This window comes from Belonocnema kinseyi, chromosome 6 (genome assembly GCF_010883055.1).
Source record: "Belonocnema kinseyi isolate 2016_QV_RU_SX_M_011 chromosome 6, B_treatae_v1, whole genome shotgun sequence".
Taxonomy (NCBI): domain Eukaryota; kingdom Metazoa; phylum Arthropoda; class Insecta; order Hymenoptera; family Cynipidae; genus Belonocnema; species Belonocnema kinseyi.
The window spans coordinates 3,007,005-3,023,785 of NC_046662.1; the positions used below are offsets into that span (position 1 = coordinate 3,007,005).

Here is a 16,781-nt window from a genome sequence, read left to right on the forward strand (position 1 = left end):
TCCGAAAACGCACTTTTCTGAAGGATTAAAAAAACTTGAAAAGCGATTGACCAAGTGTACAGAGCTCCAAGGAGATTATGTTGAAAAATAAAAAAAAATTTATCCAAAAAAAATTGTTTTTATACTTCATTCTAAGGACTTATTGAACTACCCTCGTACTTTGTAATTCTTTTGACTCAACTGAAATCTTCTGAGTTCCTTCGAATTTCAGGAAATTCAGAGAAACAGAAGATTTCAGATAATATAGAAAATTTCCAAGATTTCAGACAACTTAGGGACGTTAAAGAATCCAGAGAATACTCTGAATTCTAAATCCTTTCTCTGAAATTAAAGGCCTTTATTCAAAGAATTCAGAGAAATCTGAAATTTCAGATAATTTAGAAAATGTTGAAGATTTCAGAGAATTTAGTGAATTTTAAGAATTCCGAGAATCCTCTGAATTCCTAGCATTCTTCTAAATTTGTTTTAATTCGTTGAAAATCATTGAAATATTTTGAATTCCTTAAAATTCCGTAAATTTGGAGAATTCTTTTAATTCTAAGAACTTTAAAATAATTAAACAAATTAAAAGAAATTGAAAAAAATCATTTTCAAGATTTCGGACAAATTAGAAACTTGAAGGAATTCAGAGAATTGCAAATAAGGTAACTCCAACAAGAATTGAATAGGAAATAATTTTTCTTCTTCGGGGAAGCGGCAAATTGAGACATTTAATTACAGAAATTATTAATAAAAATTGTGTAATTATTTTATTTAATGCCTGATATTAAGTTTTTGTGTGTAAAATTGTTCATAACAATCATATAACTTAATTATTGATCAACAATTTAAATAAAATTTTTTTTAAATTATAAAAAATTATTTGTTCTTCCAACAAGAGCCTATTTTAGACACTTGATTACATAAATTGTTAATAATAATTACGCACATGATATTTAATGCATCATATTTAGTTTTTTAATCACTATTAATTTATTAGCGGGTAATTTCATTGAAAAAATTTACTTCTAGAAATAATTTCAGAAAAAACGTTTTTTTTTATTTCAAAATAATAAATATAAATTTTAATGCTTCAAATTCAGGTTTAAAATCATAATTAATTTTTTTCACAAAATTTATCTATTGTATATTTATATTATATTTTTTTGCAATATATGTTAATTATAAAGTTGAAAACAATATTTTGAATCACTAAAAATTTAAATTGATGAAATAAATGTACTCCTTTCTCTGAATTTAAAGTCAATAGTAAAATCAAATAATTTACTTTACACTTGGAAGACTTTTCTCATCTGAAAATTAATTTCATGAATTCTGCAATGATTTATTACAAAAAATTGATTGACATATTTGATAATTTCAAAAAAGCGCGCCATTTACAGCCAATGCGACACATGCGCAATGCATGATCTCCGGCGGCGATCAAAATAAAAACTAATGCACTTACCGATGACACTTAATCGGCCGTATTTTGTACAACTTCTCCCATAATCAAAATTATCACAATTGTTTTTGTGGATCTCGGCACTTTTTTTAAAATCCCTTTTTATAGCTTCATAATATTCACCGAGGAGATGACACACTAAATGAAAAGTAATAGAAATTTGACAAAATAACTTTTGGAAAGAGGTTATCTTTTGAAACCTTTACCTTCTGGATTTTTTTCACTGAAGCAACCAAAACTATATTCCGTGTGAAGGTTCTTCAGATATTCCTTTACATCATCCTCATTCTTTAAGTCATAAGTCATTTTGAAAACTTTCTATTTATTGAAAAAAATAAGACCCATAAAAACCAATCACATAATTAGACAGATATCCAAAGTTACGAGCAATCAGGTTTTTGCTTTCGAGCCAGTCTCCCCAATTTTGTGAACTTCTTAAACTGCGCTTGCGTCGCGCCGACAACCCAATTGGCCACTATTTGCTCGCTGAGTTTGAATTAGATAAATATTCAGATTTAATATTTCTAACAAATAATTATTGAAAAATGCCCAAATAGAATTTCCCTAATTCAAAAATAAGAGTTTGGAGTGTTAGATATAAAAAGTTTAATTATAATAAAAAAGAAGTTATGAATTCTGAGTTCAGACAAATAAATCATTCCCAATGATTAATATCGTCTCTCTCGAGTCTAAAGATTGAAATTTTGTTTATTTCCGACAATATCATACAAAATAAAATTACTTAAATTACCAAAAATGAATTAAGAACAATTAATTATTGCACTGATAAATGTTATATCATAAATTTTTTAATAACTTGAAGAAGACCTGAATTACAAGGAAGTGATTTTTAATTTAAAGTAATGCAATTGAAGAAGAATAAAATATAATTCAAGAGCGTGTATTCTATTATGTGTACTGTGACTAATTAATTATTGTATAAATATTATAAAATCTATAATATTGTATACAAATAATCAAATCATATTTATACTATTGAAACTTATATTTTTTCCTTAAAATTTGAAACTTCTTATTACCTTTTTATCAACATCTTTGAACATTTAAAATGCTAAATTTAAGAAAAATTCTTTTTTTTTAAGTCGGAATTAATCATATTTTTTGCATGGAAATCGCATTATTTTTCAAAAAGTTACTAAAAAATTCTAATTTATAATTAAAGAATTACTTTTGATGCGTTTTCCAATAATTATTAATCATAAATATTAAATCTGAATATTTATATAATTCAAACTCAGCGCGCAAACAGTGACCAATCAGGTTGTCGACGCCTGGTCAGCGCGACGCAAGCGCAATTTAAAAAGTTCCCAAGATTGGGGACACTGTTTCGAGAAACCAACGCGCATGCGCCGAAAAGGCAAAATGTTATGAATGAATTGAATAGCTTTGAAAAATATGATTTATTGTTAATTTTAGTGTTATAAACAAATTAACCATTTTCATATTTTTTCACGAACTGATAACTGATAACGTGTCACGTTCAGCATCGTTATAAATAATTTAAGTGAACAAATAATCAATCTTTTTCCATTTTTTCAGCAAAAAACTATTATTATTTATCTTATACCTATCTGAAAGGCTTTTTAGCTTTACAAAACTTCAGAATATTGTACAAATTTAACATTTATATTTGTTAAAGATAATAATTGAAATGTTATATTTGTTAAATTAAATTATTCATAACAAACACAAATTTTAAGATTTAATATTGTCCTGAAGTTTATTATGCCTAAGAAACTAATTTATACACCAACGAAGTTTTTTTTGCGATAAAAGGACAAAAATAATCTATTTGTTAATTTTAATTATTTATAATAATACTATATTTAAACATACATACAAATACAAATATTAACATACAAAATAAAATAAAGTTTTCCGTGAAAAAAGGTGACAATTTTCCATTTATTAACTGAAATTATTTATAATAAAGCAAAATTTAGAGTGAAAATAATTTTTCTGCAGGCTAGTATTTTTAAAAAGTCGTTTTAATATAAAATAACATGAAAAATAATTTTTTTCCCGTAAAAAAATAAGTTAATGAATTTTATTATAATAATTAATAAACATTTAAAAACAATTATTTTATAATAACAAAATTGCACGATAAATAAATTATTTGCCTTTTTGTATGATAATGTTATAATTCAAGTATAGTACAAAAATATCGAAGTGTTGAAACTTTGAAAAGAAGTATTTTTCCAAAATTGAACTTTTATCGTAATTTTCGTTTATTTCAAATGGGACAAAATCTATAAAAGTACAAATTTCCCTTTGAGCGTTTGTTAAGAATAGTTATTATAAAATTTTGAATATTTCGTGTTTTTAATATTATAAAATGAGGGCTTATAATGTTATAATTAGTATTTATAATAAAAAATTCATTTTCCATTTAATAATTTCAAAAAAGCGCGCATGGAACTACTTATCGAAGCGTGCGCAGTGCGGTCATACAAAAATGCGCATGCGCTCTAATCCAACGCGCGCATATTCAACTCTTGGGCGCAAGTCACGATTAGATTACACTTTACATTCACTACCCTCATTATTATATTCTTTAACCTGTACGCGCTGGACGCGGAAAGGGTGACAAAATGTGGCCGATAATTCTTATGTTGTTAGTTTTTGTGTGTGTCGAAAAAAGCTAGGATATTTTACACGAAGGTGAGTTATTTTATTATTTTTTGTATTATTTCGACCGGCTTACGGAAATACTGTTTTTATTTTTTATGAAATTCTACGCCTTATGCAATTTATTTATTTTTTTTAGATCATGATTATAAAAAAAAATTTATTTCTTTTTTGTAAATAATTATTTTAAGTATTCCACCAAACCCCATAAAATTTAAGATTGATTTCCAATCTGAAAAAGAGTCGTTTTGGTAAATTTTTCTATACTTCTCATCACAATTAGCCATAGAATAGAAAAAAATTTATGTTTAAATTTTACCCCCATACGCCTGTTTTATTGGGGCCCAAAGAATCCCCATAAGTGTAAAATTGGGTTTTGCGTGTTTTTGGCGCTAATTACGATTTTTTATATGGCAAATTGATTATAATAGATGAAACAATATTTTCGACTGATATTCACATTTTTCAGATAATTGTTTAAACAATTCATTATTATTTAAAGGATTTAAAGGATTTTATTATTGCTTATAACTATCTTTTCTTAGAATAATGCTAGAAATTTAAGCTTTCTTTCTAAAATTTCAAACTTTTGTTTCAACTTTTCACGTAGAGTAAAGTTAAACCCAAGGCAAGTTGATAAAATATTTGTTTAAATAATTTATTGTTATTTCTTACCATATTCTCTATGAATATTGCTAGAAAATTGTTCTTTTCTGATATTTCTAAATTTTTTTCAACTTTCCATTTAGAATAGGATAATAATTATTAGAAGTTAATGAATTATTTGTTTAAATAATTAATTATTCTTCAAAACTATCTTCTCTCAGAATAATGCCAAAAAGTGGCGGATTTTCTTTATATATTTGATTTTTGTCTCCTTTCTGATTGGTCAAAGATAATAATTATTTGCAGTTTATAAATTATTTATTTAAACAGCTATTATTTTTTACAACTGTCTTTCCTTAGAGCGATGCTAGAAAGTTGTCGTGTCACCTTTTCATTTAGAGGGAGGTAATCATTAAACAAGTCTATCAATTATTTATTTCAATAATTTATTATTGTTTATAACATTTTTTTTCAAAATAATGCTAGAAAAATATTTTTTCTGATATTTCCAAATTTTTAGAGCATTGATATTATTTTTTTCATTGTTTTAGTTATATTAATATAATAACTTTTGCAAGTTAATACATTATTTGTTTAAATAATTAATTATTCTTCTAAACTACCCTTTTTGTTAACTTTTCAGTTAGGACGAGGTACTAATCAATAAAAATTTATAACATATTTGTTTAAACAATTTATTATTGTTTATTTTTTAAACTCTGCAGCTCTTTGTCAACTTTTCAGTTAGATTGAGATAATAATTAAAGAAATTTAACAAAGTAATTGTTCAAATAATATTTTATTGTTAATAATTAGTTCTTTTTATTATCACGATCCACAATGCTTTTTTTAATTTGACATTTTTCTTTGTCTTCTTGATTATGAGTAAATAATAAATAAACTCTAAAGCGAATGATTTTTTAAATTATATTATTGAAAAAATGGTTTTTTCTGTCCAAAATATACAAAAACATCCTTTTTTCTAATGGGAAATATTTGTTCAATTTTATGGGGTACGCTAAACCCCTAAATATCAATTTTTTCAAAAAAAATTTACGTTTTTATTATTTATTTTTTCGAACAAGCTAATATTCACAAATCAAGGCCAAATTTTCAGAAACTTGAGATAAAATCCAATTACTAGAAAAAGGTGCCAGGAAAATATTTTACTTCTAATTTTTTTATATATATTTTTTTTAGAAAGTGAATATTTTTTCTTGATTCGATCAGAGAAAGTAACCACTAAATATTGCTTTACATAATTCGTACACATAATAAATAAAATTAAGTTACTATAGAGTCAAAAAATAAAAAAACTAACACAATAAATATTGGATTTTATTGTTGTTTTTATTTACTCAATATCTTGAAAATACTTGTATTAAATTTTTATACGAATAAGATTTGCCTTTTTTTACCACCATAATTGTAAATAATTTAATGTGAAATTTAAATCTTATTTTAGTTGAATATTCGGTTTTGATTGAAAATGAATTTTTTCAAATTAAAATTGAACCATTTTGAGTTAAAAATTCATCATTTTATTTGAAAACTCGTCTCTTTGGTTGCAAATCCAACTATTTATGCTCCAGATTTAATTCTTTTCGGTTAAAAGGTCTAGTTTTATATTTTTGGTTTAGAATTGATCTTTTTTGAATAAATTTAGAATTTAGATTAATTTTTTTTAAGAATTTGAATTTTAATTGTTTTTAATTCAAATTTAGATAAACTTTAATTTATTTAGAATTTATCTTTTTTTTGTCAAAATTTGTATTATTCAAATCAAACTTTAATCATTTTGTTTAAAATTCAACATCTTTGTTGATTTCCTTTTTCTTTTGGCTGAAAAATATTTTTTGGTTCAAAATTCAACTCTTTTGTTGAAATTTAATTTTTTTGATTGAAATTTTTTTCTCTTTTCGTAGAATTTTCTTCTCTGGTTGAAGATCCAATTATTTTTGGTCATTTTTAAAATTGAGCAATTTTTATAATTAGTCATTCATTTGGTTCAACATTAATTTAATTTAATTTAGTTTAACTAATGTATTCTATATTTAATTTTTTTTTAATTTTCATTAAAAATTCAACTTTGTTGTAGAAACCTCGTCTTCTGGATTTAAAAAATCAAAAATTTGGTTAAGATTTTTGTATGGATTGACAAATCTTTCTTTCTATTTTAAATGTATTTTTTTTAACTAAGAGTTGAACCATTTCATTTTTGGTGCAATCTTTGATTTTTCTTAGTTGAAAATTTAATTGTTTGGATGAAAAATCGCCCTTTTGGTCAAATATTTATTATTTTAGTTGAGAAATTATTTTGGTTATAAAAGTAACTATTTTGTTGAAATTCGTTCTTTTTTAACATTAATTTTTTGTTAAATAAAATGTAACCATACAATTTTTAGTCGAAAACTGATATATTTTAGTTAAAAATTCAATTGTTCATTAGAAAATTTAGCTTTCTTAGATGGCATTTTTTTAAATTAAAAATGTAACTAGTCCATTTTTGAAGAAAAATCTATATATTTTTCTAAATAAATTACTTGGTTGAAAATTCAATGAATTTGTTAAAAATTCGTTATTTTGGTTGTTGAAAATATTTTTTTAAACTAAAAGCTACACTATTCAATTTTTGGCGAAACACTTCTCTTTTTCAGTTCAAAATTTAACTATTTGCTTAAAAAATCATATATTTTGTTGAAAACCCACCTCTTGGACTGAAAAAGTGATTATTTTCTGTAAATGCTTTTTAACCCCAAATGTAGCTATTAAATATTTGATTGAAAATTGATCTATTTTTGTAAAAAAATTCAACTATTTGGTAGAAAATTTATCTTTTCAATTAAAAAATCAATTATTTCAAATTAAATTTTTTTGCTCGAAATATCAAATTTTTTTAGAAATTTTTTTTTTTAAAATTCATCAACTTTGTTGGAAATTTAATTTTTTTAACTGAAAATTTAACTGCTTCCTATTTTGTTAAAAAAGTGGTAAATTTAACTATGTTGTTGAAAATTATTTTTCTTCGTTAAACATTAATTTTTTGACTAAAAATTTATCTATTCCATTTTTGGGTACCAATTTTATTTTTTTGAAAAATTAACCTTTTTGTTGAAAGTTCAACTATTGGTTGAAAACTAAAAGTTTAATCATTTGTTAAAAAAGTGAATTATTTCATTATTAAGTATTTTTCAGGGTTAAAAATACAACTGTTGTGATATAAAATTTAACTATTTGCTTAAAAATGAACTCTTTTGTTGAAAATTATTATTCTTCCTTAAACATTTATTTTTTAAATAAAAATGTATCCATTCTATTGTTGGGTAAAAATTTTATTTGTTATTTTTTTTAAAAATCAATCATTTTGTTGTATCAATCAAAATCAATCATTATTTGTTATAAATTCATTGTTTTAGTTGAAAATTCATCATCTTAGTCAAAAATGCATATTTTTGATAAAAAAATTAACTAATTCTTTTAATTTGTTTTTATGTTACAAATTGGTATCCATTCTTTTATTTAAAAATTTATCATTGTTGATAATAATTAAACTATTTTTTTTACAATTCATTGATTTTTTTTATTTGAATTTTTCTGTCACCTTTAAATCAAAATTCTCTAAAATATCATTTGTTTTATAAATATTACGTGTAATATTTTCTGTTGTCTTGAAAAGGATATTGAATAAAGAACGAAAGACCAGTACGTTTTAAAAATATTTTTTTGATTTTGGATAAGAAAATAAAGATAAAAAATCCTTTCTTAACCACAATGAAAAAATGTTTACAAAAATTTACTGACGTTTCGACCTTCATTCAAAATCCTTTTCAAGCCAATAAAAAAATTTTGAAATAAGTCAAAACCCGTGAGGAAACTCTGTTTAGAATCCAAAATTAATTTTTACAAACTCATATAATATTTATAAAGCAAATAATATTTTAATCAATTTTGATTTAAGGGTGGCAGAAAAATTAAAATTTTCCAAATCATTCAATAAATTTTTAACAAAATAATCTAAATTTGAATTTTGTATCCTTGTTTTTTTTTAATTTCCAATAATTGCCTAAAGTTTAACCCCTGTTTAACTACTGGGTCAAGCGGCCACCGTTATAATCACCCCTTGTAATCAGAAATCGACTACCTGCTTTAAATGTGCGTGTACGAGAATGTCAGACTAAGGGCTGATAATTCTTCATTTTCTCAAATACTAACTATGAAAAGTAAATGACAAGGTCTATACAAAATTAGAGTTTTAGGTCAAGGTAAAAGATAATACTTAAGAAACTCGCGCTCAAGATTAATTTAAATTATATCCAAAGTTTAAATTAATAATATAAATAAAAGTTTAAATAAAAATAAATTTAATAAAAATTAAATCAGATTAATTAAAATTTTATACTTTTTACTTCCTAAAGTGATAATGCAACCTACAGCGGATAACCATTAATTAAAAATACTAACATATGTAAAATAAATAATTTGAGTCAAATAATATTTAAAACACTATACGTGCTCATAAATTTTAATTTCAATAAATTATTTGCTATTTTATTTGTTCTCTTAACTAGGGAAATTTTCCACAGAAATAAAGAAAACAATTCTTTTAAGGCTAAAAATAATAATATTAAAACAAAATAGATGCATTTTTAACTGAAAATGTACATTTTTAACAAACTTGTCATATTTTCAACCAAAAAGATAAATTTTCTACTAAAATTATAAATCTTCAGCTAAGATAGTTATATTTTCAGTTTAAAAAAATTAACTTCCTTCTACAAGAAAAACAGTTTTCCAACAAAATTGTTTAGTTATCAACCAAGTTTAATTTCTACCAAGGGGACTATTTTTTACACTAAAAAAAAACTAACCAATTTTCGAAAAAATACATAAATCTTCAACCAAATATTTGAAATTTCAACTATAAAAAATACATTTTGAACCAAAAGGGAAAAAGTTACATTTTAAATGAAAAAATTAATTTTTTTTCCAAACAATTTTTCAAATAAAAATGCAGGAATTTCCAACTAAATAGTTGAATTTTCAACTAAGAAAGACGAATTTTTAACCAAAAGTGGATTAGTAAAATTTTTTAATGAAACAAAAGTATTTGAAACCTAAAAAGAACGAATTTTCAATGAAATATTTAAATGTAATATTCGATATTTGTATTAAAAAACATTTAAAATTTTAATTTAAAAAACTGCTAAATCTAACCAGAAAATAAGAAATGTCAATAAATTAGTTTAATCCTTAACCAAAACTGGCTAAATATCAAACTATAAACATTAATTTTAAATCAAAAGAATTCTTTAGTAAATAATTAAGAAAAAAATCTCATTCAAGAAAATAAATTTTAGAGCGAAACGAAATAATTTCTTGAAAAACCGTTCATATTCCGCACGAAAAAATAAAATTTCAATAAAAATTGTCTACCAAAATAATTGAATTTTGAACATAAAAAGGCGAATTTTCAATAAAATAATTAAATTCTAAAATAATAAAGATACATTTCCGGACAAAATTTGAATAGTTAAATTTTCAGATAAAGAAACTAATTTTTAATTAAAAAATAAATTTTATATAAAATAATTAAATAAATATGATTTTTCGGTAAGCTTCTAATTTTGGTTGAAAACGGTATAAGCTCAATAGAATTTATTTAAATATTTTATTCAAAGAAATAAATTTTCGATTAAAATGATGAATCTTCAACCATTAAAATTAATTTTCAATACAATAGTTGAATTTTGAACCCAGCAGATGAGTTTTCAAATGAAAAAGACACATTTCAAATAAAATAGTTAAATTTTTAACCAAATAAATTAATTTTGCAATTGAGAATAATGAAGCTTGAATCAAAAAATTAATTTTTAATCAAATAATTCAATTTGCAACCCAAAAGACAAATTTTCTATGAAGGATGACAAATTTTCAAATAATTAAATGAATTTTTAACGAAGCAAAATGAACTTTTAACCAAAATATAAAATGAATTTTCAAGGACATAATTTAATTTTCAACAAAAGAAAAACCAAAAAAACTTTAAGAAAAATTTTTTAACCAAAAATGTCATAATTTAATTTTCAATAAAAGAATGAGATTTTAACTATGAAATAAAAAATTTAAATATGGAATAAATACGAAATTAATTATAATTTTTATTACATTTAAAAGTTTTTCAACCGACCAACGATGGAATTTCAACAGATCACATGAATTTTTAATTAAACAATTAAATCTTCAATTAAAAAATAGAATTTTGCAACCAAAAATGGAATGTTTACATTTTGAAGCAAACGAATTACAATTTTACACCGAGCTAAAAATGAATTTACAACCAAACAATAAAATTTTCAAACGAAGAAATAAATTTTCAATTAAAAAAATGCATTTTGAATGTAAATTTTGAACATAAATGTTAATTTTCAACCAAAAATGAAACAGGGACATTTACAGTTGAAAAAGAAATTTCTAAACAAGATGATGAATTTTCAACAACAAAAAAATACATTTTTAACAAAAAATAAAATAGTTACATTTTCAGTAAAAGAAACAATTTAAAAAAATTGTTAACCACAATAATAAGCTTTAAAATAAAAGGACTCTTAAACCAAAAAAAATTATTTTTTGTTCTACTCTTTAAACTTACGATGAAGTAGTTGAATTTTGAAGTCAAAAAGACTAATTTTCTTTTTAATAAAGTTCAATTTTCAGCCTAAAATATGAATATTTAACAAAAAAGTTTATTTTTAAACTATTCGTTGAATTTTATGTCAACAGGTTTTAATTTTTAGCCTAAACAGACGTTAAAAAAAAAGATTTATTTTTTACCAAAAAAGACGAATTTCAGACAAAATACATGAATTTTTAACCAAACATTTGAATTTTCAACTAAAATTATGTTTTACTTGAAAATAGAATACTTAAATTTATAGTTAAAATAATTAATTTTCAACCAAGTAAAAGAACTAATTCATAATAAAATAGTTGAATTTTCTACCAAAAAAATTAATCTTCAATTAAAATGATGAATCGTCAACCAAAAAATTAATTTAAAAATTATTACTTTAACTTTTAAATAAGTAGTTGAGTTTTTAACCAGACAAAATTAATTTTAAATTAAAAATTTTTTATTAAAAATTATGTTATTTTTCGGTTAAGAATCAATAAAATTTTTTTTAATTCAAAAAATTAAAAAATTGACTATTCCCTTTTTGTTTAAAAAATTGTATTTTTTAGCTTCAAATTCAAATAATTTGTTGGAAATTCGAATTTTTGGTTGAATTCACCTGTTTTGGAATTAAAATTAAGATCTTTTTTTTTTATTAAATATTATATTTTTTGTTAAGAATTCATATTCTTGGTTCAATTTCATTTTTCTTCAACTAAACTTAAATTTTTTTAAATAAAAATATTACTTATTATATTTTTTGTTGATAATTAATATATTTTTTTTTAAATTCTACTGCTTGGTTTTTTGGTGAAAGAATCATCATTTCTGTTTAAAATTGAACTTTTTCTTATAAAATTTTATTGTTTTTCTTAAAAAATGTACCTGTTTTTAAAATCCGACTTTTTGGATGAAAAATTCGTTCTTTTAGAGTAAAAATTCAATTTCTGCTATAAATTCAACAATTTTGTGGAAAAGTTAACTATTTTTATAAAAAGTTATAATTTTAGTTTGAAAATTCAACTGCTTTCTTAAAATTTCGTCTTTTTTTTTATAAAAATTTATCTCTCTTGGTAAGAAAGTTTTTGGTCAAAAATCCAACTGTCTTCTAAAAATAATTCTTTTTGGAATGAAAATTCGACTATGTGATTAAAAAATGCAACCAAAAGAGATTTTTCATTTGAAAATGCGACCATTTGTTTAAAAAAGTTAAAATTATTTCTGTTAAAGAATTTTTTTCAAAATTGGACACGATAGAGTTGCAAGGAATATTTTTCCTGCAAAAATAAAGAATTATTTATTAAAATTTTTTGAGAGAGGGGGGATTGTTAAAGAGCGAAAGTAAGAAAAAATTAAATTTCATAAACAATTGTATTCATGTAAATAAATTGTTTTTATTTAATAAGATGACTAACTACATCGTTTCAATTCTTGATATCATACAAAACTTTTTTTTCCTCTAAAGAACTGATATTTGGACGTACGGTCTTCCAGACCACACCATGCTTCTGAAATGTGGGATCCTCTCCCCGATAGTGTAAAAGTTTTTTAATAATAAAAATTAGTAAAATTAATTGATTTTTTATTAATTCCAAAAAATTATAAAAACTTTTATAAGTCAGGTATCAAAAACTTATTTAGTTATTTAATTGAATATAAATATAGACGGTGGTCTGTGAGACCTCAATTGCAAAAATAAACTCACTTCATTACTGAAAGGATAAGAGTTTCATATCGAATTTAGTATGGTATCTATAAACATAAATTTTATTTAAATAGTGTATTTCCATATTCCTCTATTTTCATGAAAATTTCGTAAATTTTTTTTACCAAAGAAATAAGTAAATATTTATTACAAAATTTTCTTTCATGAAACACGAATGATAATGCTTCAATTCTTAAAATCATTTTAAACTTGTTTTTCTAAAGACTTGATTTTTGGCGGTCTCACAGACCACACTAGCTTCTGATATGCCGATCCCTTTTCCCATTGGCGTAAAAGATAATTAATAGTAAAAATAAATATTGTCGATTTATTTCTTACTAATTCCAAGGTCCCTTCATATAATTTTATAAGTCAGATAACAAAAATTTATTTAGTTATTTAATTAAATATAAATATAGACGGTGGTCTGCCAGACCTCAGGTCTTTGTTATCGCAAAAATGAAATCACTTCATTACTGAGAGGAGAAAAGTTTCATATCGAATTCAGCATGGTATCTATAAACATGAATTTTATTTAAATAATGTATTTCCATATCACTCGCTTATTTTCGTGAAAGACGAAAAAGACAGAAATAATTCGAATTTTCAGAATCGGACACAGTGATGAATGATAATACTTCTATTCTTAAACTCATTGTAAACTTTTTTTTCTAAAGACCTGATTTTTGGCGGTCTCACAGACCACACTAGCTTCTGATATGTCGATCCCTTTTCCCACTGGCGTAAAAGATAATTAATAGTAAAAATAAATATAGTCGATTTATTTCTTACTAATTCCAAGATCCCTTCATATAATTTTATAAGTCAGATAACAAAAATTTATTTAGTTATTTAATTAAATATAAATATAGACGGTGGTCTGCCAGACCTCAGGTCTTTGTTATCGAATTCAGCATGGTATCTATAAACATGAATTTTATTTAAATAATGTATTTCCCTATTTTGTCCCTATTTTTGTGAAAGATAGAAAAGACAGAAATGATCTTATCGTGCGTTGACTAAATACATTTAAGGTAATTGATCGTTTGAAGGTAGAGTTCAATATTTCCGACTTCAGGGTTAAGGTACAAGTTTCGATTTGGTGGAATTGTTGAGTTATCAACCCCTAATAGGGGAAACTGAAACTTGGTATTAAAACTATCCCTATATTCAATCATATGTCATGTCTGTTCTTATTTTCATGCCATCATATAATTTAATTTAATTTGTTTTCATTTCTCATTTTACAACATTGACATTCATGAGAATGACCATTTATTATTTATTAATATGGTCTTGACAAATATCTTTACATTTTTGTCAATCTGATACTAATGGTATGATAATAATGTTATAGCGTTATATATTATTATGTGTCTATATATTTTGTTTATTATGCTGGACAAATAAACTAAGAAGATGAAGTTTTAATAGTAGAGTTTAATTTTCAACCAAGTTGTTTTATATTCAACAAAAAATATCAATTTTCAAAACAGAACATTAATTTTCAAACAAAAAAAAAAAGAAAAAAGACCAATTTTTAACAAAATACAGTGAAACTCTTCTATAGCGCCGATTTTGGGCTGAAGGTGGGTGGGAACTAAATCGTTATAGCCCGCTCCCCTTTTTTTTCTTCACGCCTGAGTGCTCGCTTGAGTGACAGCCGCAGATCCCGCGCAGCTCCTGTTACACCTACCTGCGGCGCGGTGTCAATTCTCGGAGGGGCTATAGAAGGGAGGGTTATTGAAGGGTTTCACTGTAATTGAATTTTCAACGAAGTAGTTGTTTATTTTAACAAGAAATATAAATTTTCTACTAAAATTATCAATATTTAAATGAAGTGCTTGAATTTTCCACCAAAACAATAAATGTTTAAAAGAGAATATTTATTTTTAAACAAGAAGATTAATTTTCTACCAAAAAGAGGATTTTTCGGATAAATACACGACTTTTCGACGAAAAAAGAATAACTTTGATCCAAATAGTTGAATATTCAACAAAAAATAAATATGAGAAAAAATATATGAGTCTTTAACTATAATAGATTAAATTTTAATTCCTAAAGATAGATTTTTAACAAAAGAATTTAACTTTCAACCAAGTAGAATTATTATTTACAAAAATAATGAATTTTCAAAAGAGAATATTTATTTTCAAACAAGAAGATTAATTTTCAAATAAAGAAAGACGTGTCTCCGAAAAAATAGTCGACTTTTCAAGCAAAAAAGCCTCATTTCTAACCAAATACTTTAATTTTCAACTAAAAAAAATCAATTTAAAAAAATGAAATAATGTCATTTCAAGCTAATAGATTCATTTTCCACAAAAACAACTTATTTTCAATATAAATAATACTAAAAATATGAATCTTCAACTGGAATAGATGAATTTTAATCCGAAATGATTAATTTTTAACAAAAGAGTTGAACTTTTAGCTAAGCAGTTTTATTTCTAACCAAAAATATGAATTTTCAAACAAGAAAATTAAAGACACCGAAAATTACATAGTAAACTTTTAAGTTAAAAAAATTATGATCAAAAGAGATACATTTTGAGCACTAAAATGGTGAAAAATTCAACTGGAATAGTTACATTTTTAGTCTAAAAAAAATCAAATTTCAACATAAAAAAAGCTTCAAAAAAGTTTGTTAAGCCTTGTACTGGAATAGTTAAATTTGCAGGACCAAAAAAATTAATTTTCAGCTGAATAGAAACGAATTTTCAGAAAAAGTGATAATTTTTTAAAATAATATAATAAATATTTAATTAGAATCTTTTAATTTGTACCAAAAACGACGATTTTGCACCAAAATACATGAATTTTCTGTTAAGAAGTTGACATTTCAAATAAAAAAGACAAATTTTTAACAAGAACGTGAATTTTCAACTAAGAAGTATTATTTTTTAACCAAAAAATAAATAGTTTAATTTTTAGTTAATTAAAGCAATAAATGTTCAACTACAGATACATTTTTAACTAAAATGATAAAACAAATCTTTAACAACATTTTTAAAACTTCAACGGGTATATTTAAATTTTCCGTAAAATTAATTGATTTTGAGCCACAGAAAAAACTAAATTTTAATAAAAATGCTAATTTTTTATCTTAAGAAATGAATTTTAAATTACAATGATGAATCTTTTACCAAAAAAAATAATGATAATAATTTTCAATAAAAGAGTTCAACTTTCAGCTACGTCATTAAATTTTTATTATAAAAAAGATGAATTCTGAACCAAAAATTCAGAAAATTTGATTCAACCGAATTGAAAGACTTTTCAACCTGAGTTGAATTTACAATTAAGAAAGAATTTTCAGTCAAGAGATTTAGCAGCAAAAATACAAATTTTCAACAAAAAAAATTTAATTCTTTTTTTTAAATGTCAACAAAATACATGAATTTTCATCCAGATCCTTTCATTTTTAACAAAAAAACGATCACTTTTCACCTAAAAGTAGAATAATTTAATTTCCATTAGAAAAAATAGTGAAGTACAATAATATAAAGCTACTTTTACGAATAAAGAATTATTATTAATTTTATACTGAAGTAAAAAAATTTTTTAAATTAATTATATGTACAATTGCAATATATTAAAAACAATATTAAGTATTAAATAATACATATTTATTATATAATGCTATATTACCCTTTGTATCCACCATTTTTTTAAACTATCAGCCATTGGTCAATTATATATA

At 23.3% G+C, this 16,781-nt stretch overlaps 2 protein-coding genes across 2 annotated transcripts in view; one reads left to right on the top strand and one right to left on the bottom strand.

Annotated features, from left to right (window-relative positions):
- The window catches only part of LOC117174582 (cytochrome c oxidase assembly factor 7 homolog), a 2,806-nt gene extending 986 nt beyond the window's left edge, over positions 1-1,820 (bottom strand). The window contains exons 1-2 of the mRNA XM_033363810.1: positions 1,651-1,820; positions 1,448-1,582 (exon numbers count right to left, since the gene is read on the bottom strand). Of these exons, the coding sequence (XP_033219701.1) occupies positions 1,448-1,582; positions 1,651-1,750 (235 nt within the window). The 5' untranslated portion in view covers positions 1,751-1,820. The remainder of the gene's footprint in view (positions 1-1,447; positions 1,583-1,650) is intronic.
- Positions 1,821-4,020: 2,200 nt separating this feature from the next.
- The window catches only part of LOC117174765 (osmotic avoidance abnormal protein 3-like), a 56,571-nt gene continuing 43,810 nt past the window's right edge, over positions 4,021-16,781 (top strand). The window contains exon 1 of the mRNA XM_033364118.1: positions 4,021-4,129. The gene's annotated coding sequence lies outside the window, so the exon portion shown is untranslated. The remainder of the gene's footprint in view (positions 4,130-16,781) is intronic.